This window comes from Rattus norvegicus, chromosome 5, assembly GCF_021556685.1.
Source record: "Rattus norvegicus strain SHRSP/BbbUtx chromosome 5, alternate assembly SHRSP_T2T, whole genome shotgun sequence".
Lineage (NCBI taxonomy): Eukaryota > Metazoa > Chordata > Mammalia > Rodentia > Muridae > Rattus > Rattus norvegicus.
The window spans coordinates 73,552,793-73,580,354 of NC_141538.1; the positions used below are offsets into that span (position 1 = coordinate 73,552,793).

General features: G+C 41.4%; 1 protein-coding gene across 32 annotated transcripts in view; it reads left to right on the forward strand.

Moving 5' to 3' along the window:
* The window catches only part of Fktn (fukutin), a 56,464-nt gene extending 30,102 nt beyond the window's left edge, over positions 1–26,362 (forward strand). For 8 of the 32 annotated variants that reach the window (NM_001437011.1, NM_001437008.1, NM_001437007.1 and 5 more), the window contains 4 exon segments: positions 21–150; positions 4,047–4,180; positions 5,487–5,614; positions 21,896–26,362. In NM_001437011.1, the coding sequence (NP_001423940.1) occupies positions 21–150; positions 4,047–4,180; positions 5,487–5,614; positions 21,896–22,109 (606 nt within the window). In that variant the 3' untranslated portion in view covers positions 22,110–26,362. 32 annotated transcript variants of the gene reach the window in all.
* The last annotated feature ends 1,200 nt before the right edge of the window (positions 26,363–27,562 follow it).

A 27,562-nucleotide genomic window follows, 5' to 3' on the forward strand; every position in this document is an offset into this window, starting at 1 on the left:
ACTGTTTGTTAACCCTGCAGCAGTACGTCGATGACAACACTGTGGATGCCATGGCCTTTCGGAAGAGGGCAAAGGAGTTACTGCAACTAGCGGCCAAGACGCTGCAGGCGCTGGGAGTGCCCTTCTGGCTGAGCAGTGGGACGTGTCTAGGTAAAATGCTCTACTTTTTCTCTGTCTCCTCCTTTGGCTCTAGGAGTAAATGCTTGAGGTAATCAGGCATTGGTAATATGGCAGTGCAATATTTATAGTCAGAATAAGCGTTAGTGTACAAAGCAAAGATGTGTTGACTACTTTAAGAAAGTAATTGATAAAATATAAAATAGAACCTTTTTTAAAAAGTTGTTTATTTATGCCTTTTATGTTTATTAGTGCTTTATTTGCCTGCGTACCAGAACAGGTCATCAGATCTCATTATAAGTGATTATGAACCATCATGCAAGTACTGGGAATTGAACTCAGAACTTCTAGAAGAGCAGCCAGTGTGCTTAACCTCTGAACCTTCTTTCCAACCATATAAAATAGAATCTGAGGTCACTTGTATTTACTAAAAACTATGTACAAATTTACATCACACATGTATATTGTGGTTGGTTTCCAGGTACTCCTTAATACCTTTTTTTTTTTTTTTTTTTTTTTTTTATTAACTTGAGTATTTCTTATATACATTTCAAGTGTTATTCCCTTTCCCGGTTTCCGGGCAAACATCCCCCTCCCCCCTCCCCTTCCTTATGGGTGTTCCCCTCCCAACCCTCCCCCCATTGCCGCCCTCCCCCCATAGTCTAGTTCACTGGGGGTTCAGTCTTAGCAGGACCCAGGGCTTCCCCTTCCACTGGTGCTCTTACTAGGATATTCATTGCTACCTATGGGGTCAGAGTCCAGGGTCAGTCCATGTATAGTCTTTAGGTAGTGGCTTAGTCCCTGGAAGCTCTGGTTGCTTGGCATTGTTGTACATATGGGGTCTCGAGCCCCTTCAAGCTCTTCCAGTTCTTTCTCTGATTCCTTCAACAGGGGTCCTATTCTCAGTTCAGTGGTTTGCTGCTGGCATTCGCCTCTGTGTTTGCTGTATTCTGGCTGTGTCTCTCAGGAGCGATCTACATCCGGCTCCTGTTGGTCTGCACTTCTTTGCTTCATCCATCTTGTCTAATTGGATGGCTGTATATGTATGGGCCACATGTGGGGCAGGCTCTGAATGGGTGTTCCTTCAGTCTCTATTTTAATCTTTGCCTCTCTCTTCCCTGCCAAGGGTATTCTTGTTCCCCTTTTAAAGAAGGAGTGAGGGGTTGGGGATTTAGCTCAGTGGTAGAGCACTTGCCTAGCAAGTGCAAGGCCCTGGGTTCGGTCCCCAGCTCCGAAAAAAAAAAAAGAAAAAAAAAAAAGATTTAAAAAAAAAAAAAAAAAAAGAAGGAGTGAAGCATTCACATTTTGATCATCCGTCTTGAGTTTCATGTGTTCTAGGGATCTAGGGTAATTCAAGCATTTGGGCTAATAGCCACTTATCAGTGAGTGCATACTATGTGTGTTCTTCTGTGATTGGGTTACCTCACTCAGGATGATATTTTCCAGTTCCAACCATTTGCCTACGAATTTCATAAACTCGTTGTTTTTGATAGCTGAGTAATATTCCATTGTGTAGATGTACCACATTTTCTGTATCCATTCCTCTGTTGAAGGGCATCTGGGTTCTTTCCAGCTTCTGGCTATTATAAATAAGGCTGCGATGAACATAGTGGAGCACGTGTCTTTTTTATATGTTGGGGCATCTTTTGGGTATATACCCAAGAGAGGTATAGCTGGATCCTCAGGCAGTTCAATGTCCAATTTTCTGAGGAACCTCCAGACTGATTTCCAGAATGGTTGTACCAGTCTGCAATCCCACCAACAATGGAGGAGTGTTCCTCTTTCTCCACATCCTCGCCAGCATCTGCTGTCACCTGAGTTTTTGATCTTAGCCATTCTCACTGGTGTGAGGTGAAACCTCAGGGTTGTTTTGATTTGCATTTCCCTTATGACTAAAGATGTTGAACATTTCTTTAGGTGTTTCTCAGCCATTCGGTATTCCTCAGCTGTGAATTCTTTGTTTAGCTCTGAACCCCCTTAATACCTTTCTTATCTGAATACCTTTGCTGTCTCTATCTGGAAAGATTTCTATTACTTTACTCTAAAATAACAACAAAGAAGTTACGCTGTAGGAAACATTTCTAGTGAGAGGGAGATTAAAAGTCATGCTCTGAGGTCATCCGTAGACTTTTCCAGGTCACTGAGAGCATCACTGGCTTGGCATCACTGTTCGCCTGAGATGGGAAAAGATACTTTTGTAGTCTTAAGCAGCAGCTATGAGACTCTGGAAAATGTTTCCAGATACACTGTTCATTACATCAACTTCTTGGAATTTAGAATTATGTAGATTCTTAAGATTGTTGTTTTATCTCTTCCTTCTAAATTATTACAGTAGTTGATAACTATCTGTGTTTTGATTGTGACTATATGTGTACAAAAGTTAATTCCAGTTAATTCAGCTTTTAAAGAGTCACCGTAGAATTGTGCAGTTCAGTACACTTTGAGGCTGAGAGGAAATGCCTTGAATAACTATGCGTGTGCACAGGTTATAGCCTGGGATTGGAGGCCTCCTACAGAGTGGGCTGTCTGAACGATCGCATGCTTAGACTGGGTACGGCACACACCTGTACCGCACATGCACTACAGGCAGAAGACTCGGAAGTTCAAGGCCGGAGCTACATAGCAAGTTCAAAGCCAGTCTGGATCCATGACACCCTAAATCAGAAACAAAATAATAAAAACACAAAGCATTATATGGTAATCCCTTGTGTATGTGATATTTGCTTTAAAGTTTAACTGTTTTATAGAAACAAGGTTGTTTTATAGTCAGTAATTAAAAATTCTTAGTCATTTGTCATGATTTGAGTTTTTAGCCTCATGGCTTATTTCATTTATAAAATAAGAGAATTGTATTTGATGATACCATATATTAAATGGTATTCAAGGAGCCCTTCATTTTTACATTTTGGTGGGGTTTATGCAGGGGAGGGTTAATTTTCTGTTTGGTTTTTAAGCAGGGTCTTAATATCTCACCATGACTGGTTTGGAATTCTTTGTAGACCAGGCTGGCCTTGATCTTCCATAGATCCACATGTCTGTGCCTCCTAAGTGTTGAGATTGCAGGTGAGCGCCACAGCACCTAGCAAACCCTTCATTTTTAATAGTTTATGATTGGTTGCTAGAATTCTTTATAATTCCAGATAACATTATCCAGTAGTAGTGCCTATTAGGATTACCGTAGACACGTACGTACTTTAAAGCCACTGGAGTAGAGACATGAGAAGCTCAGGACTCAGTGCTGGGGACTAAGCTTTCTCAGAACATTGCTGAGGCGCCTGTGTAGGAGGTAGACTTGCAGCAATCCCTGAGAAAACTTTACAGAACAGCAGACCTTAGTCAGAGCTCAGTGACCATTGCTTAAGAGCTATTTGGAAGTGGTAAATGCTATAAATTATGGACTCAGGAAAGCATATTAAGAGAATGAGATATTCTTAGTACATCTTAAGGGATCTCAGTCATTAAATGTTAGTGATCAAACACTCTAAACAACAATCAAGTGGACCATCTATTTACCGTATTATTAAAGCTAATAATGTATTCAGAAATTATTATGTATTCTGAAAACCTTTCTTGTTTACAAAGGATCTCATTGTGTAGCTCTGGCTATTTTGAAACTCACTGTGTAGAACAGAACAGGCAGGCCTAAAGGTGTGACCACCACGCCTGAGGTCATCAAAGCCCTTGAAGAAGCTGAGCACTCAGACCAGGGAAAGAAACAAAGAGGAGAGAAAGAAGGAGACTGATTCTTCAAGAAAACACCTATAACCAAGGTGTCTAGTCTGGGATTTAACTTTTAAAAAATAACCTTGGTAAAGCACCCCAACTTTAACCCTATGAAATCATATAGTCGTTACTATACAGTTTGTTCATTATAATAACTAATTTTCCAAATACAATTTAAAATGTTATCCCCTTTTCCCCCATTTTAGGATGGTATCGGCAATGCAGTATCATTCCTTATAGCAAAGATGTCGACCTAGGAATTTTCATTCAAGATTACAAACCTGATATTGTTTTGGCATTTCAGGATGCAGGACTTCCACTCAAACACAAGTTTGGGAAGGTTGGTAATAGTCAAATTAATATCATACATAGCGTGTCTCCATTGTGAAGTTTACCTTACCTAACGTATATACACTTAAATGTGTGACAAACATGGTGTTATCACCCAGTACTTATCAGGATGGGCCTGTGGGAGCTATTATCCCTTAAGGTTTCTGTGCTACTTAAAGAGAAGCTAGAAAATCCAGCCTTTTATTAATAATGAAGACAGAAGGGTCTGTGGCTCTTGTAAGAGGCTCCTGTAAGAGGCTCCTGTAAGAGGCTCCTGTAAGAGGCGTACTTCTGTTCCCTTAGGCTAGAGTGTGGTACAAAATTATTATAAAGTCAGAACATGTGAAGTTACTCTTTCTCTGAGTATCTTATTCTATGATCATTTAAGACTATATTTCATAAAAATATCAGCACAAATATCCTTTGCCTGCTGAGGGATAGAGATGTGAAGCCACGTTAGACCAGTCCTGTCTTGCTCATGTGTCCTAAGGTGAGCAGCTTCCACAGAAGATAGGAAGAGCTGGGGCACCATGGCCTAGATGAATTCCTGCTCTAGACAGCTTGATTGCTGGTCCAGGAGCCCATGATCCTTTGTGATAACCATGCTCTTAATTTGTCTCCAGAGAAGTGTTATCCTGCAAAGCAAGGGAAAAAAGGAAAAAAAATTAATTCTGGAAAATTATTTCTCACTATCAGAGATAATCATTCTAATTGAAAAATACACACACACACACACACACACACACACACACACACACACACACATACACACACACACACACACTCTTAATATTTTCTGCTTCCAACCAAAGCAATAGCTTTAGTCATTCAGCAGATACTTGCCAAGTGCTGGTGTCTGGCATGTGCTTTGCGGTAGAACGTAAAATGAATACATTAGCGTTTATCCCTTTGAGGGTTCCATAAGTTATTATGGGATGCTGCTGAAGACACATGAACCAAGTCTGATGTGAACCATACTTCCAGGATAAGTTTCCCTTCTTCCTTTAGTTAGAAATGGGCTTAGAAATGGGCTCTGGACTATGATGTTTCAATTTTCCCCACAGAGTGACAGTTGTAACTACCCTGAGGCATTACTCACGAATTTTCGTCAGTTTAAGGAATGTTTTATATGCATTTAAGAAAAGGTAGTATAGTGTCCCACTTTCTGAAGCTCTACTTCATAGGCACTTAAGTTTAAAAGAAAATGCACCTTAGAATTAATGCTCACTGCATAAAACATGAATATCTCTCCTTATTTAATAAATGAAAATGCAATCCTGTTGTTTAGTCTGTGAGGGTTTTCATCTTTCCTACAGGTGGAGGACAGCTTGGAACTCTCCTTCCAGGGACAAGCTGATGTAAAACTTGATATTTTTTTCTTCTATGAAGAGACTGACCATATGTGGAATGGAGGCACGCAGGCCAGAACAGGAAAGAAGTTTAAGTACGAGTCAGATAAGTACTTACTAAACAAAACGGGACTCTGGGTGTCATTCAGAAACTAGAAAGTCTGCTAATGTGCTCTCAGCCTACCTGGAGCCCAGCCTGTGAGGCTCTCAGAGGAACTCACTGTGAGGATGGTGCATGAGGAAGGATCACCAAAGCTTGTCAACCAAAGGAGTTATGATCAAAGCCTTGAGTTACCATAGAACAGACACCACGGGCAGCAAGCCCACCGCCTAAGGCCGAAGCATGTCTATCAGAGTTAGAGAGCTTGATAGTGTTCACAATGGACAAACAACTGTAACTGATGGTGGACTATAGATTTCATATTCTTAGCCACTGATCCACATGGCCTCCACAATATACTTGACAGTAAGAAGCATTTAGCATAGTCCTTAGCACTTGGCAAGTTAACAGCATGTAGGATTATCACTGATGTTGCTACATAATGTCAGGATTATTTTATAGTTACTGTCATTGCTACCACTGGTAGTCATGTGACCGTAGGCAGAACTCTGAACCGTTAAGCGGAAAGGAGACTATTCTGTATAGGTGAGGGAGGAGTTCTAGACTTACAATGTTGCTTTTCTTAGGTTCATCTATCTTACTAGGGTCCCTGAGTCTTCATGTGAAGCTCGGAAAGTAAATTTGTGTTGGAGGTTTGAGAGTAACCCAAACTTTTTCTGAAAGTCATAAATTATCCCCAAATTGACTCTGATCCTAGAGTATAGTCTTTAAACTTGTTAATTATAAAAACTGCTTTGCTCTATTACAACAAACTATTGAGTAAAATCTGATTATGAAGTTCATAGGAATACAAATTTTTTAAAAAGAGAAGTGGGCCAGTGAGCTTGTTTAGCAGGTAAAGCACTTGCTGACGGGCTTAACAGCCTCACTGGATCACTGGGGGCATATGTGGTGGGAGGAGAGACCAACTCCCACAAGTTGCCCTCTGATAGCCTACGCATGTAACACGCTTAGCCCACTAACCATGTACATACAGACACAAACAAAAATGATTAAAAATTTAAATATACTTAGAAATAAGTAAATTGATGAGTATATAGGTGTCTTGGTTAAGGTTACTATTGCTATGATGACAACCCATGACCAAGAAGGAAGTTGGGGAGGAAAGGATTTTACGCTTCACATTGTAGTCAGGACAGGCACTCACAAAGGGCAGGAAGCTGGCGGCAGAGGCCATGGAGGTGCTGTTTAATCATGGCTGGCTCAGCCCGCTTTATCACAGAACCCAGCACCACCACTCACAATGGGCTGGGCCCTCCCCATCAGTCACTGGTTTAAGAAATGCTGCACAGGCTCACCTACTGTGTGAGCTTGAGGAATTTTCTTAATTGAGGTTCCTTCTCAGACGGCTTTCGCTTGTGCTAGGTTGACAGAAGCTCCCAGCGCAATGATAAGTAACACCTGGAGTTAGTGGGTGCCTGGGGTGGGGGTTGGAGATATTTACAGCTTGTTTATTCATAGATACAGCAGGAATGCCAAAGTGAGTGTATGGAGTTTTTCCTTATAGATTGCATACCTTAAAAATTAAGGTCATACAGCCAGCGTTTGAATCCCTGCTGTACACAACAGCAGTTTTTTTTTTTTTTAAATTGGGCCTCTGCATACGGTTTTTCCACTTCAAAGTGGAAATATTAGACCTTGCCATGCAGCCTTGTTTTAAGGATTAAAACTATTAATGCACAGGAAGGGATGTTAAGAGCGTTATCATGTCCTGGATGCTGTTAGCTGGTGTTAACACCGCTACGGTAATAGCAGAAAAAGATCCCTTTCTTAGTCTTAGGACAGAAGTACAGATTAGGTGTCATCTAGTCAGCTCGGTAAGAAGTTGCTGCATCTGCGTTTTGAGAAGTCATGTAAAACATCACTCTTTTGTCTTAAAGTTCCTACTGAGGGTGAGATTTTCTTCTCACGGGTGTGATCCAGAAGCAGAATCCTCAAAGGCAGCGTTCGCTTCAGCTGCTGTGCTGTCAGTAGAGACAACATGGGTTCACCCCACAGCTTGTTGGAGTAGCAGTGTTGGAGAAGTGTGACGTGCTCTGACTAACCGAGAAATGAGCAGTGAGGGAGCTGTCTGGACAGATGGTGTATGTCCCAGATTTCCTATCATGTAACTGTGACCTTAAAAGGCAGAGAAAAGAACAGGGGAAGGCTGTGTGGAGCAGTTTCTTTGGAAGACTCCCCAACCATATGCCATTGTCAGCACTATTTCCTTTAAGGAAATAAAGGATTTATCACACTGCCATTTTTAAAGGGAAGAACCTGAAACTGTTATGGGGTCCACTTCAATCAGACATAACTCAAACACCAGGTCAATGCAGATGACAGAAATGTATTCTAGTCAAGCTGCTCCTGATCCATCAGGGCCACAGGCAGACTCAGGAGCTGAACTGCAGCAACGAGCCAGAGTATCATAGGCTACGTGAGTTTGCAAACCATGAGGATCTGTGCCAAGTTATTGTTACATTTGCCTACCAGCCAGGGGAGGAGTTGGTTCCTGGGCCTGGAAACAGGAACTTAGTTTAATCCTGTCAGCAAGATGGAGAAGGTGTCCCTGAGGTGGCTGGACTCAGACAACTGCCTCCTTAAAACAGAAGCTGTTCAGCTATTGGGAAGTCCCCAGCTCCCCTAGGGCCTGAGACCTTGAACCTAGTTTCCCCCTATGAAAGTGGAGTCTGAAAACAAAATGGCAGTACTTAGGACAATTTTCTTTTGCTTGTTGCCAATAAAACTAGTGTAAGGGGTCTGGGTTTATTTTATTTTATTTTATTTTATTTTATTTTATTTTATAGTGCTGCTTAAAACAAAACAAACAAAAAAATGTGTTGTTCATGCTGAGAAAAAAAAAAACACTATAGAATGCTTACCATTTTTTTAAGGAAGGAACTCCGTGGGAAAAGCTTCTCTTTCTACAGTGTGCTCCACATGCCTTCTGGCTGATAAATAGGATTCTAAGATTTAATAATAGTTTTACTATTAGCAACTGTAAAGATGTAGTTACTGGAGTGCCTGCTAGATAAAACTGTAATAGTTTTAGATATTTCTGTATTACACTTTGGATTGTGTATTCTTACTACCAACTCAGGCTCGAGAAGCTTAAGCACAGTGATATGAGGTAACTGTCCAGAGTTGTGGACCATCAGTAACAGCGGCACGATTTAACCTCAGACTTGTTTGGCTCTGCCCTAGTACTTGGGTTAGTAGCATGAGCTGACCCATGTCAAGTACTTCACACAGCGCCTGGCACCCTGTAAGAACTGTGTCCGCTTCTGCAACCACCACTCTACATTCCCAAGCTGCTGGGCTGGCACAGAGCACAGCACCTCCACAGGAGCTACCCTGCCTTAGTCACCCTGTGGGTGAAAGCTATATGTTCTGTGTCTGTTTCATTTTCATACCTTGTCTGTGTTTCTCACATCTGCGTTCTCTCTGTAGAGTTCAGATCACCAGCAGTAAAGGGGGATGGCGCTCTAACAGGGTTTTTGAGGGGTGGTGGAAGGGAAAGGATAATCTGTCTAATTTTCTTGCAGAGTTTGTAAACATTATATAAGTATTATATTAGCATAAGTATATAATTATATTAGCATAATTATGGCATTGTTGCTTTCTAACATATTCAGTGGGATATACAGGTAAAACTGTCTTAGAGCAAGGTTCATGGGGCGGGAAGTTTTTCCTTTTTAAAATTTTATTAGCATGTATTCATTGTAAATAGTAATAGGTTTCATAAAGGCATTGTTTTCAAATATGTTGTGTATTTTGGCATCCCCTGTAGTCTTCCCCTTGTCCCCACCTTCCCTTAGTCTGGTTTCTCATCTCATGCCGTCCATATGTAAGGAGTTTATATGCCCGCATAAAATCTGGGACCCACAAATGAAAGTGAAATGTGACACTTTTCTTCCTGAGTCTGGTTTAGTTCACTTAATATGATGGTCTCCACTTGGCTATTTGCTAGTTATTCTTAGTTCATTCTTAGTTAAGACTAAAACTCCACTGTGCATGTGTGTACCACAGTTCTTTAACCTGCTCACGTGTGCTCACACACCCACGTTGACTCCACAGTGTGACATTGAGAATAGTGCTGCAGGAACAGGAGGTGCACATATCTGTGTGACATGTTTGACTTAGAATCCTCTGAGCATATATCCCTCCGTGGGATCATATAGCAGTAGTTCAGAAACCTCAGACTTGACAACAGTGGAATTGCATGAAGCTTTGAGTAAAGAAACAGGTAGTAACCTATAGAATGGGGGAGGGGCACCTTGCTTCGTGCATGTAACAATATCTACAATATATAAAGAATCAACAAGCTAAATAGAAAAACCCAAACAACCCAGTGAGTAAATGGGCTAATGAAATGAAAAGACAGGTCTCACTGAGGTACCGGTGGCCAATAGATCTCAATAGATGTAAATTAAAGCATCACGAGGATTTCGCCTCACCCCAGTCAGAATGCCTATCATTGGGAAAGTCAGGAATAATGAATGCTGACAGAGATGCAGGGAAAGGGAATCCATATACACTGCTCCCATCACTATGGAAACATGGGGGCTCCTCAAAAAAACCACTGTTTCTGCCTAACTTCTCAGCTCCCACAGCTATTGGATTGCGTTTCTTTGCATTCTTTCCTCATCTGAGTCAATGTATGGATAGAAGCTAGACATTTTAGAGATAACCGGAAGGGCTAGTGTTTATGGGATGCTTACTTTATAAGGTGAAAATGCCACATTTTTATGGCTACCTTCTAGTTTAGCCCTCTCAGGAACTTTGTGCTAGAGATTTGAATACTGCTACCTTTAATGGAGGAGATTAAACCAGAGCCGAGAACAGATCTAGGCCATGGCAGTGCAGAGCCCATGTTTTCCTCCTCGTCCTCCTGCTTTTAAAATCAGTTTTACGCAAGTACAGAGTACATTCGGGTTACTCACTGCACAGCTCTCTGGTTACTCTTACCTTCCTCCCACCCATGTCTCTCAGCCCCTCTCCCCTTCAAGCAACCTTCCCATACTCATGACTGTTTTATTCAAGTGTCCCACCGAAATATAACCAGGGCCTGTGGCCCTTGTGTGAGTGTGTGCTAGTGTGACTCACTGATGGGTACTTAACTGCAGACTCTCTCCCCCTCTCCCAGAATCTGTTAGTTGCCAGTAGTTCAGCCATAAGTGGTAGGGCCCACGAGTCCCCTTCCCTGTTTATAACTGACTAAGTGGGCCTGACATATGTAGCAGTGTCAGTAGGCACTCCTGCTCTCCCCAATTGCCATGGCTGTTGGTTCTTAGGAAATGGCATTTTGCAGACCTCTCTCTACCATCCAGTCAGAGTCCACACTTTTTCTATATACTGTTAGCGTCACCAAGCTCACTGTCATACTGTGAATACTCCCTTCACTGTTGGGACAATACAGCTACTGCTATCACCCGCAGGGAACCCTTTGTTTACTGGGTTAATACTGGATCCTATAATGTTGTCTATTTGCTTACTGGATACATCTTCAAAACTTGACTTGTCCTTTTTAAGACTACATTCCCAAGTGTAGTATTTATTACTTAATGTTTTTATTACTTTATTTCTGTCAAATTTATTTCTAACTGCTCTGTACTAAAGATGCTGTTTCAAATGTACCTTAGTGTCTGCTCTCAGTGAGATCATAAGCTAGACCGTAAAATAGATGCAGCAATATTCTGTAAGCAAAAAGCAAGGTGATTGAACTGTGTGCCATACGCAGCTGAGGTCCTTATCAAAAAACAGCAACGAAGTATGGCTAAAATAGAGGAGTCGGTGGGTGGACGAAGTATGGCTAAAATAGAGGAGTCGGTGGGTGGACTTGAGAGCTGCAGAGAAAGGTAGATGATAGATTGTTTACTTTTCTACTCTGATTATTCCAATTTTTTTAATTTCAAAATTCTCTAACTTTCTAGGCTATTTCTCCATTTTACTGACAAGCAATATTAACTTATTTAATAAGGAAGCTATATAATAACATATTTAATGATAAAATTTAACTTCTTGCACATTTATGCATTTAACTCTTAGGGTGTCTTTAGTTTTTGACACTGTCTAGTACATGGTGGTGCATATTGAAGGATCACAGATCAAGGAACAGCGAATACAGTACTGACTTAAGTGGTGCTCCAGAAATAATATGCATGATTCCTGACAGTTAAATACCCTGCTGATGACTGACATTGTAAAGTACTGTTTCTGCTATTTTTTGAGCTACAGGTTCCCTATTGGCCATAAACCACAGATAATGTCATGCAAGGCAATTTTTTTTTTTTTTTTTTTTTTTTTTTTGGTCACAGAAGCAGATTTGGCTGGCAGTTGTGGCTTTTAATCCAGAAGCAAAGGCAAAGGCAGTTGGATCTCTGAGTTTGAGGCTAGCCCGGTCTACACTACTATTCTAGGATAGCCTGGGCTAAACAGAGAAACTCTGTCTCTGAAAAACCTTAAACAAGCAATCAAACAAACAAACAAGTAGCTTTGTTTACATCTCCTTGTAACTCATTAAGTTATGGCAACTACCTTAGTGGAACTAACCCCAGTGTGACTTTAAGTTGAAGCAGACAAACTTTTAGATAATGTTTTTAACTTTTATAAATAAATAACATTTCTAACCTAAAAAAAGTGAAGTCATCATGCCTGCAGAATAGCGATTACTTCAGGTTGGGAAAGGGAGCCTAGAGTTGGTCCCTGCATGCTGCATGCTTGGACTGTATTGATATGTACACTCACCAATATGTGTTAGTCACACGTAAAGCAGACACAGCCATGCTGACAGCATTGGGCTATGCTGTATCATACAAAGAAATCTCATCTGTGCAGTGCAGATCGTGTCATATTTTTTGTAGTATCCCCAGAGCTAAGCCATGCTTCCTCAATAACTATTAAATTATGAATATGGATGGAGAAATAAATTAATAGGGTTATGGTATATATTGCCAGATTGTGTTCTGATTTTTGATAGTCACCAGCAATAAATGATACTGTTATATTATTGAATTTCACATTGTAATTTGGTCATTGCTCCTTTGAGTCATTTTTCCCCCTATGGTTTTTCATTAATGCAGGATATCATAAAACAGGATCAGTTAGACATACATGTTATGCACTCATTGATAAGTGGCTATTAGCCCAAATGCTTGAATTACCCTAGATGCCTAGAACAAATGAAACTCAAGACGGATGATCAAAATGTGAATGCTTCACTCCTTCTTTAAAAGGGGAACAAGAATACCCTTGGCAGGGAATAGAGAGGCAAAGATTAAAACAGAGACTGAAGGAACACCCATTCAGAGCCTGCCCCACATGTGGCCCATACATATACAGCCACCCAATTAGACAAGATGGATGAAGCAAAGAAGTGCAGGCCGACAGGAGCCGGATGTAGATCGCTCCTTTTTAGATCTGGCTCAAGACCCCATATGAACAACAATGCCAAGCAACCAGAGCTTCCAGGGACTAAGCCACTACCTAAAGACTATACATGGACTGACCCTGGACTCTGACCTCATAGGTAGCAATGAATATCCTAGTAAGAGCACCAGTGGAAGGGGAAGCCCTGGGTCCTGCTAAGACTGAACCCCCAGTGAACTAGACTGTTGGGGGGAGGGCAGCAATGGGGGGAGGGGGGGGAGGGGAACACCGATAAGGAAGTGGAGAGGGGAGGGGGATCTTTGCCCGGAAACCGGGAAAGGGAATAACACTCGAAATGTATATAAGAAATACTCAAGTTAATAAAAAAAAAAAAAAACAAAAAACAAAAAAAAAAAACCAGGATCAGTTATTAATGAGAGGTTGCAAGAGTTATTACCTTGCAACTATTTCAAAATCCATAGCCTCCTTAGTCCTACCAGACACATGATTCCTGCTACTTAGTAGTCTCCATTTCAGAATTCAGCTATGAAACATTGTAACACTCAATATTATATCATTTTAAATAGTTGACCACTATGTAGAAACCTGCATTTAAACGTTATACATTTATGAGTTAAGGATAGTGAATCCAGGAAATCTGTTAGCCCTGAATTCAAGTCCAAGATCTGCGTTTCCACCACCTAAGCTTCTGAGTTCTCCTCAGTGAGAAGAAAGTAACTGAGTCCTTCTCAGCGTGCACTGCTTGTTTACATAGCAACATCACCTGTTGTAGGACTCAGGTCATGACAGGTCTCAACTCTTCCTAATTCCAGAAGTCTGATGAGGAAGGTTCAGTATCATGTAGTAATGAAGGGAAAATTCATTACTGTACTGAAGTCTACCATTGATTGCAGGGAGGAATGCAGATTTATATGACACACCGTGGCAGAGAGATGAGTTGTAGGCCTACAAAGGGTAACGGTTGGCTTAGTACAGTGGGGATGGCCAGTAAGTCGCCTTGAGTTTAGTCTAAGAAGGAAACCTGTGAGAAGTGTGGAAGCGATGCTGACGAGTGCCAGTGAACAGCACTTGCCAAATGCTGAGCTGCAAGCACACAGGCCGACTTCACCTTAAGGACTCTTCTAATGGATTGTTCTTGTCGTACTTGTCGTACTTCACGCGACAGTCATTGGTTCTTGGCAGCACTTGGTATTCTCTTTAATGTTTAACCATTTGTGTTAGATACACATTGTTACCGTGCCATAGATTTAATTTCCACTTTTTTATATTTATTGGCCATCTAGATGCTCTGTTTTGTGGGGAACTTACTAAATATCTTGGTGGTTTTCCTGTGAGATGTCAGTCCTCTTCTCACTAACCGTAGCTCTCTATTTTAAAAACCTCTCCTTCCAGTCTGCCTTTTATTGTTTCCTATGTTAATGGAGCTGACTCACTGAAAGTTCTTGCTTTTTTTTTTTTTTTCTTTTCTTTTTTTTTTCGGAGCTGGGGACCAAACCCAGGGCCTTGCGCTTGCTAGGCAAGCGCTCTACCACTGAGCTAAATCCCCAACCCAAGTTCTTGCTTTTAATGTAATTCTGTATAGCAGTCTTTATGTTCAGAACCTTTGGTGCCCTTTTTACAAAGTATTTTCCTATTTGAGGTAATGAAGGTATTTTCTAGGTTGTCTTTTAGACACTTTGTTTTATATATCACAAAGTAAAGATCAAGTTTAACCTCCGACTTTACTAGTTTTTGTTAGTGTTCTCTTTCTGTTCTAAGAGCCAGTCCAGTGTACCACATTACATTTAGACTCCTTGGCTTTTGACCCTTGGTTTTAATCCACGAGTTTGAGAATGGCACTGGTAATTCCAGATTGCCATCCAGCATTGTCCTAGCCCTTCCCCAGTCAGCGGCATTGACTTGCTTTCTCTGTAAAGTTTAGTACCGCTGTAGAAATGATCTTCCTTCTCTCCAAGTTTTCATAGATCTTCCCTGACCCCCAATCGAGTTCTTTCTGCTGAATTTTTCAGTGACCTTTGCTAACCTATTTGCCCAAAATTACAGATAAGGTTAGTTTTGACAAACTCTCAGGCTGAGTGAGATCTCAGTGCCTCTTGACTGAATCCATTCTCTGCCGTTTAGTGAGCAGGAGAGGTTGGAGAGGTGGTGCTCGGATGGTTTGATCCAGCCTTGCATCTTCAGAGAGCTGAGACGGTGAAGTGAAGCCATTCTGCTTTCACTGTATTATAAAGGTAGCTTCGGAGCTGTCCCTCGTGTCTCTCACAGCTCAGAGGCTGATGTAGCTCTGTAGTCCAGCTCTCAGAAAACATTTGTCTCTGCAGGACTTACGCTGCACAGCTGACAGAAGATTGAGTAACTCCCTTAAATGAGCATGTTTAAAGCGTCGGCTTTTCCAAAGAGATCCCATCTCCTGTTCTGTTTATATCTTCATATTTTGTAACATACTGATTATGTCATGGGTCTCCGTAATCAGATCTCCAGACAGTGAGTGAGGAGCAGGTGTAAGAGGAAGGACTGAGAGAGAAACCCGAAGAGGTGGTGTCTTCCAGAGTGAGCTTTGGTTTTTTTAAGGAGAAAATCATACTACTAAACTTTTGTTTATGTGAAGTAAAAGTTATATTTTTTCAAACATATTTTGTTAAATATAATTCTGTAAGATGCTAATTTGGTAGTATCCGAAGAGATGTTTCTGCTACAAGATGTATGCCAGGTGTTAACAGTTTTATTCAGCTAAGCAGAATGGTTTGATTTTACCCATGCTATCCAGATGTCCTAAATGTTCATCTTCTAGTGACCAGACACATTGATTGTGTATTCACACACTGGAATATTACTCAGTGCTGAAGAGGAATGCGTTACAGATATACTAACGTGGATGAATCTTCAAAACATGCAGAGTGAAAGAAGTCAGATGGGAGGGGGACTTAGATTTCCATCTATTTGAATTTGTCACTGAGCATAGCGGTATGCATGTGGAATCCCAGTGCCCGGTAGGCTGAGTCAGAAGCTCAGGAGTGCCCCAGGCTCCCTCCAGAAACAAACCCTTCTGTGTAGGCTCTCTTCATGTAGTATTGAGCTCAGAAAGCGCCTTTTACCACCAGCCAGCACGCACTGCTTTTTAAAACATAAAATAAATGCGTTTCATTCAATAAGATTTTACCTTAAAACCTTGATTTAGGTTAAAAATACAAAAATACTGTATAGTTTTGAAAACTGATGCTAAGACAAAATAATCTAAGATTACACATTGAGAAACAGCACTGTATGGGGCCGGAGGCAGCGAAGCTGACCAAGGAAGACCTGACTTACGGAGACCTTTGCATCTGATTAGACAAGTTAGGTAATATGCTATGATTTTTTTTAAAACTCTTTTTAGATCTGGCGTGAAATTTGAACTCCTAACTTTAACCTCTCTATCTAATTATTATATCTAAAGAAAGTTCTTCAAAAATTATCTGATTGAAAATAATTATAGCTAGAATCTTAATTTTTGCTGATAAGCTACAGATGTAGTTTGTAATCATAAAAGGTGTCCATTGACCTGTTAGCAATGCTTTATCCTTGTGGGCTTTAATTTGTCTACTCATTAGTAATGTAAATTATTACCGCCTCCTCTTCCTCTGCTGCCTTCATTGCTCTTTCTCGTGTGTGTGTGTGTGTGTGTGTGTGTGTGTGTGTGTGTGTGTGTGTGTGTGTGTTTATTTAGGAGTGGAGAATGAGAAGTAAGATCTCAGACACTGTTTCAGCCCATGTCCTGGAGAATATATTAACTCCTCTATAACTCCTTCCTCATGGTACCATTGTGGTGGGATTACGAAATGTTTAGTGGAAGAAACATTTAACCCTGGCTGTCCTGGAACTCACTCTGTAGACCAGGCTGCTTCAAACTCATAGATCCTCCTGCCTGTGCCCCTCAGTGTTGGGATTAAAGGCATGTGCCACCACCAATCACCTGATAGTTTTTAAGAAGAAATACTCACCAGCATACTGTGACTTTGGTTTTCTAAGAGTTGAGTCTAATTCTTAGATGACTGTGTAAGAGCAGGATTGTTAAACATATACAAATTTGACAGGGGAAAGTATAAATATGTCATAATTATTATACCTTAAAACCTTGATTTTACATGAAATACATGCCCATTATTTTACATGATTAATGTATATTAATATGAAAATGGAATATGAAACAAAAAAGGTTGGTAACTAACTGTAATAGTATGGTCTGAACATTTAAAAGGCTAAGGCGTTTTTGAAAGTTTGAGGTACAACAAAAGAGTACCAGGTGTGCTTTATCAATAATACAGGGCAGAGGATGATGAACCATAATCTTACAAAAGTTGAATAATAATGATTAACTTTTAATGTTAGACACAATTAAAAGTCACATTCAGGGCAAGACAGAAATAACAACATTTACAAATATAGAAAGGCTAAGGAGCTTGAGGGCTCACAGGTCTGTACTCAAAGACATATTAAAGAAGCCAGAAGGGTTGCTGGGGAGGTGGTACAGTGGTGAAGGCATATACCATGCAAGCCAAAAGAGTAGAGCTCAGATTCCCTAGAGCCCATGTAAATGCCCATGGGCATGTTGGTTCACCTCTAGTCCCAGCCTCGGAAGGAACAATGAAAGAGGAAAGACTCCTCAGAGCAAAGTAGCTAGAAAGAAGAGAGACAGGGAGGATTCCTGATAGCCACAAACAAGCATGCGTGTCACACACGCGCTCACACACACACACGCACACAGAAGGAAAAGACAAGAATCAGAGGGAAGCTAATCATGTATTATATATGTTACAAACATTAATAAAAATCTTCATTGGTATGTGAGTCTAATTTTCCACATGAATGAGAAAGAAAGAAAAGTATTTTTTATGACCATAGTAGAATTGCTTAGAAATTAGTAATTTAAAATGTTTTTAAATCTGTGGAAACTTTTTAAATATTCTCTGTTAAAATGAGTACAAAGGTAAATTATAGTAGAAAATACAAGACACTTTGCACAACATTACTGAAACGGAATGTAAAAGAGTAAATATACATTTATAGCCTTTAAGAAATACTTGTGAAACTTGGGTCTGGAGAGATGCCCACTGGTTAAGGGCAGTGGCCGCAGTCCCAGAGGAGGGCATGAGTTCAATTCCCAGCACCCAGTTGGGTGTCTCACAGCTACCTACAACTTTGACTTCAGGGGAACCTGACCCCTTCTGTGGCCACACACACACACACACACACACACACACACACACACACACACATACACACACACCCATACAGACATATTCACGTAAAGATAAACTTATTTTAAATACTCATACAACGTAGGGATTCCCATGAAGATCAGTATAGATGACCAGTGAAGTCTGCCAGAGGAAACGGAAGGAGGCAAGGCAAAGAAACTGATGAAAGACCAATTCCACATGCTGTTGTTTAAAAATATTTTTGAAATTTGTATAGCAGACATTTAGCACGATTGATCAAGGTGTGGAGTAAATAAAGATAACATTTATTCCCCAAGCCCAAGATGCCTGGCCCTTTGTACTTCTCTCGGGGTTGTGCTGACAATGAGAAAATACTATGGGAGACCTTAGATCAAGCAGTACAGCCATCGGGGCAAGATGTGAAAATGGTTTTGTTTTTGTTTTTTTAAGTAGGAAAATAAGAATTGACTCAGGAAGATATAGATAGCCTATCCCCAAGTCAGGGAGATACATATGGCCTATACCCAGCCAAGAAACTGAATTAATAACCAGAAAGCCCCTTTTCTCCCTCCAAAAGTCACCAAGACCTCCATAGTTTACAAGTAAGCTGACCATCATGTGTTCACACAGGAAGTCCCCTGTGGGGATAGAGCCTGTTTATAAACCCAGGAAGGGAGCAGCTTAGGCTCAGTACCTCAGTACCCCAGTACCTCAGTACCTCAGTATGTGGGCAAACCCAGACATGGGCTGCCCCTGAATAGGGTTAAGCAGGGAAATTAAGCCCGGGTGAAAGCATGGTACAAGAGCAGTTTCATAGTGCATTAGTGCATATACTTATTAGTGTGATTCTTTACCCCAAAGGATCGAAGGGAACACTTCCTGTGCATAAAGCCTGTCTGTTATCCCATCTCCAGCCTTGTCACAAGGGCTGGAGGCCAGGCTGGTGACTGAATTGATGTCATTAAAAAAAAAATTCTATAATTAAACAAAAATCTTTTAAGAAAATTTGAATTAAAAGGGCTATGGAGTGTCCTTAACTTGATGAACAGAAGATAATGAAAACCCAGAGTGAGCATCATGGTTAATGGGGAAACTTCAGAAGTTTCTCCATTACAGTCTGAAGAAGCAGTGTTTGTGGACTCCTGTTAAGTGGTATGCTGGTATTTAGGCACCGGAATAACAGATACATTGGGAGGTGATGACGACAGAAGATGCTAATGTTAATAGACTGTGTTGCCTTGAGAGAAATTCTGGGGGAGGGGGAGTTTGGCTGTGCTCGTGGAACTGCAGCATTTGGTGCAGACTTCCATGTAGAAAGGTCAAGTTCTACTGCAGTTGACCGGTCTGTCTCACTTAGCCTCCTTAATTAGCGCCAGTAAACAGTGCTCAAAAACTTTCTTCTCATCTAGCAATTATGCTCATAGATAGTACAATTAAGCTGACAAACTCATCTTAACTACCCAAAAGTGGCTTTATTGGTTTAAAGAATTTGGAAGGAAAATAAAAATATCCTCCTCTAGCTCACCCTTCAATCCAGCAACTGTTCTGACTGCCATTTTAGGCAGAAGCCCCAAGAAGCAAAGTGGTTCGAGTTAGGAACAGATGGGAGAAGTCTGTGATAGTAAGAGCTCCTAAATGTGTAGCCCAGGACAGAGCGACTCAGTCTAAATTTAAACCTGCTCCCATTTTGGATCTCACCCTAACTAAGGCTTTAAAGTATAGACTGCTCTGCCAGACTTAATCATAGCTTTAATCCAAGGTAACACAGAGGTTTAATGTCGATCAGTATTTACTGGTGACCCAGGTAAAGTACAGTGCTTGTGCTGTTCTGGGTGACTTCCTGCCCTTTTCCTGTCTGTGTCCCGACTCTAATTAGTTAAAAGGTTTTATGGCTTGTTTATCTTTCCTGTTCTGGGAAGCTAAGGTATTTGGTTGAATAGAGAGAGTAGAGAAACAAGAATCACAGAGAGTTTGGGGATGGGGGGGGGGGGGGGACAGGTTTATGAACAAACGTTAACACTAGCATTGTTTCTGTATGATTTTCGCGGTGTTTCTATTTTACATGTTCTGGGTTTGCTCTTGGATTCTTCACTGTTGCAAGCACTGTTATACTCTGCAGTATTCTACCATGGGTATCCTAAAGCCGTGACCGTTCTCTCTCAGCTGTAGGATGAGACTCTAGAACTAATAGTTAGGAGAGATGCTTCCTGGCTGCTGTTGTGAAGGGAGAGCATGCCTGCCTCACTTCAGGCTCATTGTGTCAGCTTGATGGTGTGGGACAGCTGGACAGTCTGCTGACCAGCAAGTGGTTGCGAAGGGTGGAGGCTGATGATGGATGGTTGTGTCTCATGACAAATGAGTAATTCCATGGATATGTGTGTGCAGAGTAAAATTGGGACCAGCAGATGTTGGTTCTAGGCAGTATCTTATTTCTTTCTCAGCTAGGAGACTTTATGTGACAATCTTTTCATAGACGCCAGCAGGGTGGGGCTGTCCACTCACCGCCAGCGTCCACTGGCTTTTATAGAGGCACTTGCTGCTTTCTTTAGAATTTATTCAGACACATTTTCAAGTACAACTTCATGTTCACTTAGTGGTGAGATAAGATATTCAAAAGCAGAATCCATTCTTGGGGTTTACTTGGTGGTAAACATGATAATCAGATACAATCAATTACCTTTCCTCCAATTCTCTACACTGTCTTTAGCTTTCTGGTTTACTAAATTCTTATGGTCCCTATTATTGCCATTTCAGGAATAATTACTGAAAGTTCTTTTTGAGTTGTGAAGAAAAAATTCTCATTGAGAATCTTAACACAGAATATAGAGCTATGTAACTTTAAATAGACTTGCTACTTTTAGTTTTCCTTTGTAATGTAGCACGTGTAATTTATTCTCAATCTGAAGTACCTATTTAAATATTTTGTGTTTTGAGACAGGGTCTTATGAAGCCTAAGCTGCCCTAGAGTCACTGTATGACTCGAGCTGGACTTGAACTCCTGATCGTCAACCACTCCCTTCCAAGTGCTGCAATCACACACATGTAGACCATGACATGTAGACCATGACAGACATGTAGACCATGCCCATGATTATTCAAAGTACCTTTAAAATGCATATCTCCAGTTAACTCAAAAGCTTACAAATCCTTACGGTTCTGGAGCAGATGCAGGCGACTTCGTTTTAATCGGTATTTCTTAGACAGCTTTAGGGATGTTCTTTAGCGTCTAAGAGGAAAGAGGTAGAAAGTAAAGCCATTATCTGTAGAGCGAGGGACGAGCCTAGAGGGTGCTGTTGGAATCCGTCCATACCCGTTGGAATGCCAGGTAATGCAAGAGAAGAAATGACCACTTACATCTTGTGGAAGCTCGGCTGTGATACCTCTTTCCCCCGGCACAACCCCAGAGCTGATTCTGATTTGCCTAATCTTGGTGGGCTCCCATCTCTGCAGCAGTCTCTGGAACTTGGCTAGTGCCAAGCTTGGATTTGGTTTAGTTTGGTTTGGTTTGTACTTTTTCTCCTCTTTGGAGCTTATGGATGGGATTAGGTCTCCTTCAGATGGCAGAGACTAGAAGAAGACTGGGTGGCATTAATCCTGAAGGAAGAACGGGGTGCGGGGCAGGTTAAAGTGCACAGCAGCCGAGTTACTTGGCCTAATGCTCCCTGCTCGCCCATGTTTCTCTGCAGGTATCTGTTCCCCAAGTTTACACTGTGCTGGACGGAGTTTGTAGACATAAAAGTCCATGTTCCCTGTGAAACAGTTGACTACATTGAAGCCAACTATGGCAAGGCCTGGAAGATCCCTGTCAAGACCTGGGACTGGAAGAGCTCACCCCCGAATGTGCAGCCCAATGGGGTCTGGCCTATTTCGGAGTGGGATGAAGTTATCCAGTTGTACTGAGAACACTGAGCTCATGTGGGACGTTTCCCAGAAAGAAGGTAGGCAGCTGTTGAAAGCACTATGTTTTCTGCCTGATGTGAGAGCCAAAGAGGAGAAATGACGAGTTGGAAGACAGAAAAGGTTTTCTGACTCATGGGCCATCTAATCAGTTCTGCCACTCAGCATTTACTGAGGAGTTTATACACCAGGTGAAGTACTAGGATCTGGTGAACAGGCAGAGAGGAATGAGAGGCCAGCTTCTCTCTTGCCCTGTTGGTAAGCACTACAATTTTATGTTAAGGGAAACTAACCCACTCTCTGAAGAGGTGTACAGTAGAATGTATTCCATAATGATTTTTAAAATGTTAATTAATGTTTAAACCGGAAAGTGAGCTCATCAGACAAAGCTAACAAAGGATGTGTTAGTTGAGAGTAGTTCATTTCTGCCTGCCCTCGGGATTTAAGCTGCTGTGTTAGTGTTAAGGTTGTGGGATATGAGTTAATATTCCAGTGAGTGATTAGACTTTGTCTCACAGAGAAAAGACAGTGGCCAACTCATTTTACAAGCAGTGTGATACACAGTTGACTTCAAGCACTGGGCATTCTATAAGGGAGGATGAGAGCCGATAGCAGCTCTTGTCAAGACGTACACTGTTTTCATCTTTGAGATGAACATGGATGCTTAGATGGTGCTTGAATCCCTGACATCATAAGGATATTTTCACTGACCTGCAGTAGTACTTCCTGATAAATCATTCAGTCGTGCTATCCAAAAGTTGTGACATCTCAAAGCTTCCGTTCCTTATTTCATTCTTAGTCACTCTTAAACTCAAAAATGGAAGTTACTCATGAATATTTTTATATTTTATGAATGTATAACTTTTCTGCCTTTAATTTTAATATTGACACTAAGTAATAATAGACATACCTCTTAATTTTTTAAAAATACCCTTTATTTATTTATCAACCATAGTTCCATGTGTTTAATTTATGGCCTACACACTAATTTATTTAGCACAAGATATGCCTGTTCTTCTATCCAATATTACTTCATGGTTCCAAAATGAAGGGTTAACGTGAACCTGGCCATTACTCCTTTTCCCAGATTACTGTCTTTAAAGCCTGTGTCCATCTCTAGATTTTCATTCTGCTGAGTGTAATAGGGCAAGGGCTTCCTACCCACAAGTACTGCACAAGTGGGACCCTTGACCTACACTCCTGAGTCCGTTGTAGTGGCTGCACATAAGCCATGCAGTCTCAGAGAGAGATGACACAGTGAGTGCCTGCCTGCCTTGCCTGGGAGGGGAGGGTCCACTCCCTGCTGCTTAGGGATGTGCTTCATGGCAACCTGGCAGATTTCCCTTGGCACGTGTAGTTACTACAGCAGAAACCAGGATAGATGAGAGAATGGGCTGGCAGAAAGAAAAGAAAAAAGAAAGAAAAAGAAAAACTTGGAGGAAGTAACTTGAAGCCACCTATTTCCAAATTTAAACTTCAACATGAAAACTGTCTTTGTTGGATGATATGCAGCAGTCTCCATGCAGCCTCCAAGTAGGAATATTGTCTCTCCATAAGCATCATCTAATCAGAGTGTTACAGTTATTAGCACACATGTACCCAAATGACAAATCATAATCAGCTCTTTCCTAGAAAATAAGTCCATAGAATACGTACCCAAGTTGTAGATACCCAACCCTACGTATTTTTCTGTGTGCGCATGCGTGTGCACGCACACACCCCCACTCGCACACACCAGATAATAGTGTTTTTGAGGACAAACCCACCCTACCTGGAGAGGATCATTTACTTGTACTCAATATCAAGAAGTATGTTTATATCGTGTTCCTTGAGAGCTCCCACCTTCTGCCAGGAGATCTTACCCACCCCTGTTTAAGTTTCTTCTCTCATACCTGTCGTTGGAGTGCAAGGTCTGCCAGTGTCCATAATACAAGCTCTTGGTCCTGGGCACAGAGGTTCTGTAGTCTTCCCTTCATAGAGGATGGGTACCTGTTTTCCCTCTGGTTTGGCTTTAGGTTTTAGGTTCCGCCCACCGTGGAGAAATTTTCCCAGAATTTGCAGGTGAGGTTTACCTCTAAAAATGACTCCATGATTCAGTCATACTGAAGTCAGTGCTTCTTAACTCTTGAACTCTGCTGAGTGTCCCGAGACCTTGGGTCAGGTCTGCCCACCACCTGAACCTTTTCAGATCACTTCTCTTCCCTCCCTGAATATGCTAACTGTTATTCTCCTAATATGAGTGCTTTCTGGTCCCATTTGCCTGGACTGCTTGAAGATACCTTTACATTAACTCATTGGTAGTTCTGCTGCCGAGGATCTTTCAGAGGGACCCTGAGAAGCAGATGCTTTCTCGGTTTACGACAGCCATCTACTTCCCTAAGCGTGGAGGACTTGCCCCGCTCTTGGTTACAGTTACTGACATTGGCCACTGAGATGAAATAATAGTAACTAAAACTGGCCTCCCTGAGAGTACCTGAGATCCGTTCTTAGTGTGGCCTCCATGACACTCCAGTGCTTGGTGAGTCCTCCAGTGCCTCAGTGCCTGCCATTCCCCACGGAAGGCCTGAGGCGACAGAAAATGCTGAGGAGGGATGTTTCCTCTTGTCCAGAATTCTCAGGCTACCGTCTCACCTTTGTCTGGGGAGGGTTCAGGAGGTGGGCCAAGGGAGGGGAAGCCTTATCTACAAAAAATAGAACAGTTTATGTCTGAAGACATCACCAGAAGTCAGTTTCTGACTCTTGAAATGTTTAAAGGATTTAATGATGCATACAGTGCTTCCATTCAGGCCCAGCGTTAAGTAAGTACTCGCCATTTCCTAGTTCTCGGTTCCTTTGTAACGTGGAAGGCTGCACGACAGAGTTGCTTAGAACTAAAATTGGGGCACTGCTGAGATGGCTTAGCAGGCAAAAGCCCTTGTCACCAAAAGTGACATGAGTTTGATTCCCAGGACCCATGTAATGGAAGGAAAGAATCTCAAATTGCTTGTCATCCAATACACAGACTCTGATGTGCTTGGAGCTCCTCTCTAGCATGAGAGGACACCACACACACACACACACACACACACACACACACACACTAAGTAAATATAATGGAAAGTTTTTATTTTATCTAAGCATTACAGGTCGAATTATGTGATTTTTGAGTCATTGCCATATTCCCTCCACCTGAAACAGAGCTGGTTCTCACTTAGTTGACCAAGTGGCTGTCTTCTAATCCTATCCTATTGTACTATACCCTTTAAGCACAGTCAGATTGCTCTTAAGTTTTGTGCCTTGATTTTCAATAGTCCAGCTTTGGGCAGCTAACATCACTATATATAATGATTTGGAGAACCAAAGATTTTGGAATGCTTAGTTTTATTTACCTGCCTAGTCTGTATAGAAATGTGGGCTAGTTAGTCTAATTGCCCAGCATGTGTGAGGTCTGGATTCAGTACAAAGCACCAGAAGTCTGAGACAGAAGACTTAGCACATGCTGAAGGCCAGCTTGGGCTACCTAGTGAGTACCAGCCTATCCTGGGCTACAGTGTAAGACCCTATATTGATTGAGGACACAGGAGGGAAGAGAGAAACAGAGACAGAATGAGAATATACTCCTGTCAGCCATCTGCCCATAGATGTATGTTTTAATCTAAGCGAGGCAAAATCAGGATATATAGTGTGGATTTTTAAATAGTTAATTGTAGACAATTAACAGCCAATTCGATATTGATGCTTTTTGTATAGGACCAATAGGCAAGTGTAATGTGTTGAGAAACGTATTTCCAAACACTCAGAACACCTAGGCTAAAGCCTGCTCCTGTAACTCCTGGACCTAACGTAGAAGGATCGAAGAATCTCTGTGAGGGAGGGCCCATGTAGTGACGCAGACTTCCGTCTACTTATGAGTAACTTTCGCGGAAGGGAAAGCTTTGTCATATAAAGTATTCTGTCAAGCGCTTTAAGAATGATAAGCCTGTACAAACTTATGACAATGTGTTCTAAGCATGGGAACCAGTTCATGAGTTTGTTAAATGTAGTTCTGTCAACATGGGACATATGACGATGACATGTGTATTGTATGTGAACTTTCTAGACAAAGTTATGTTTTAAACAAGATAAAACTGGTATATGCTTACCAGGTTAAGATTTGGTTTTGTCCTCAGGTATAGTTTATGGTACTACTGAAATAGTTTTAATGTTATTACTCTGATCTGAATTTGTAATATATAGTCTACTTTGGGATGATTAATAAAAATTTTTAATCTCTTGTGCTCTTTTGTGTTTGTTTTTGAAAGTTTAACTAGAAAAAAAAAAGACCGATGCCTTTAAAACTAGCAAAATAGTAATCGTGCCACAAATACATATTTCAGAAATTCAAGTCTGGAAACCCTGGACTGGAGGTCTACACATATACACTGAGATCAAAACTCCTCAGTGACAAAATCTGCCACATGACACCTCTAATCATGCAGAATTTGGCTTATCAGCTCAGGGTAGCCAGGGAAAACACCCACTGTGGAGAATCATAACATACTTTAGGATCAGAGTCTCTAGAACGGTCTTTCAGAGGAGCTGAGAGAAAGCCCAACTACTATAAAATATATATCCCCGAGGGGGTGGGGTGAAAGTCCTACCTAGTTTATGCAAGCCCAGCAGTCTAGAGGAATTGTATACATCTCAAGATGGCAAGAAGAGGGCGGTGAGATGGCTCAGCAGCTAAGAATACTAGCTGCTCTTCCAGAGGTCCTGAGTTCATGACCATCTTTAAAGAGTTCGGATGGCCTCCTCTGGCATGTAGGTGTACATGCAGACGAATAATAAATGTCAAGAAGAAACCAAAGAAGGCTGTAAAGGGAGAGACTGTCAACCATTAGAAAACTCAGAAGATGTGAAGTTTGCCAAAATGGCTGCATAGATTCGGTGTGCAGCTCCTGTGGTAATCTCAGCCGTGTTCTCTAAAATTCATATGACAGGTTTACCTAGAGCAGCTCAAGCAGTCTTGACCAGGAATGTTCAACTAAAAAAAAGAAAAGTAAAGAAACAAGAAACAGTGCAGGAGAGATGGTTCCCTCCTTCAGAGCCCTGGCTGCTCTTGCAGAGGTCTGGGTTCAACTCTCAACACCCCATGGTGGCTCACACAACTGCAGTCCTAGAGGATCTCGCACCCTTCGCTGTTTCTCTGGGCACCAGGGTTATACATGGCGCACATCGACACAAACAAGCAAAAGAAACAACACACGTTTAAAAAAATAAAACTTCTTCAGGGAAAGGGAGAGAGAGGAGGCAGGGAAAGAGAACGGAGGCAAAGGGATGTGGAGCTGGATGTGAGTCTTCTCACATTTTAACTGGTCTGTGCTCTTACAAGGAGATACAGTGTTTTACAGGAAGTTGCTCTGTAGACACGACAGATCTTAGCAATGGTCTTCTCATCTGAAATCCACTGACTACGATTTTAAATATTAACTTGAGTC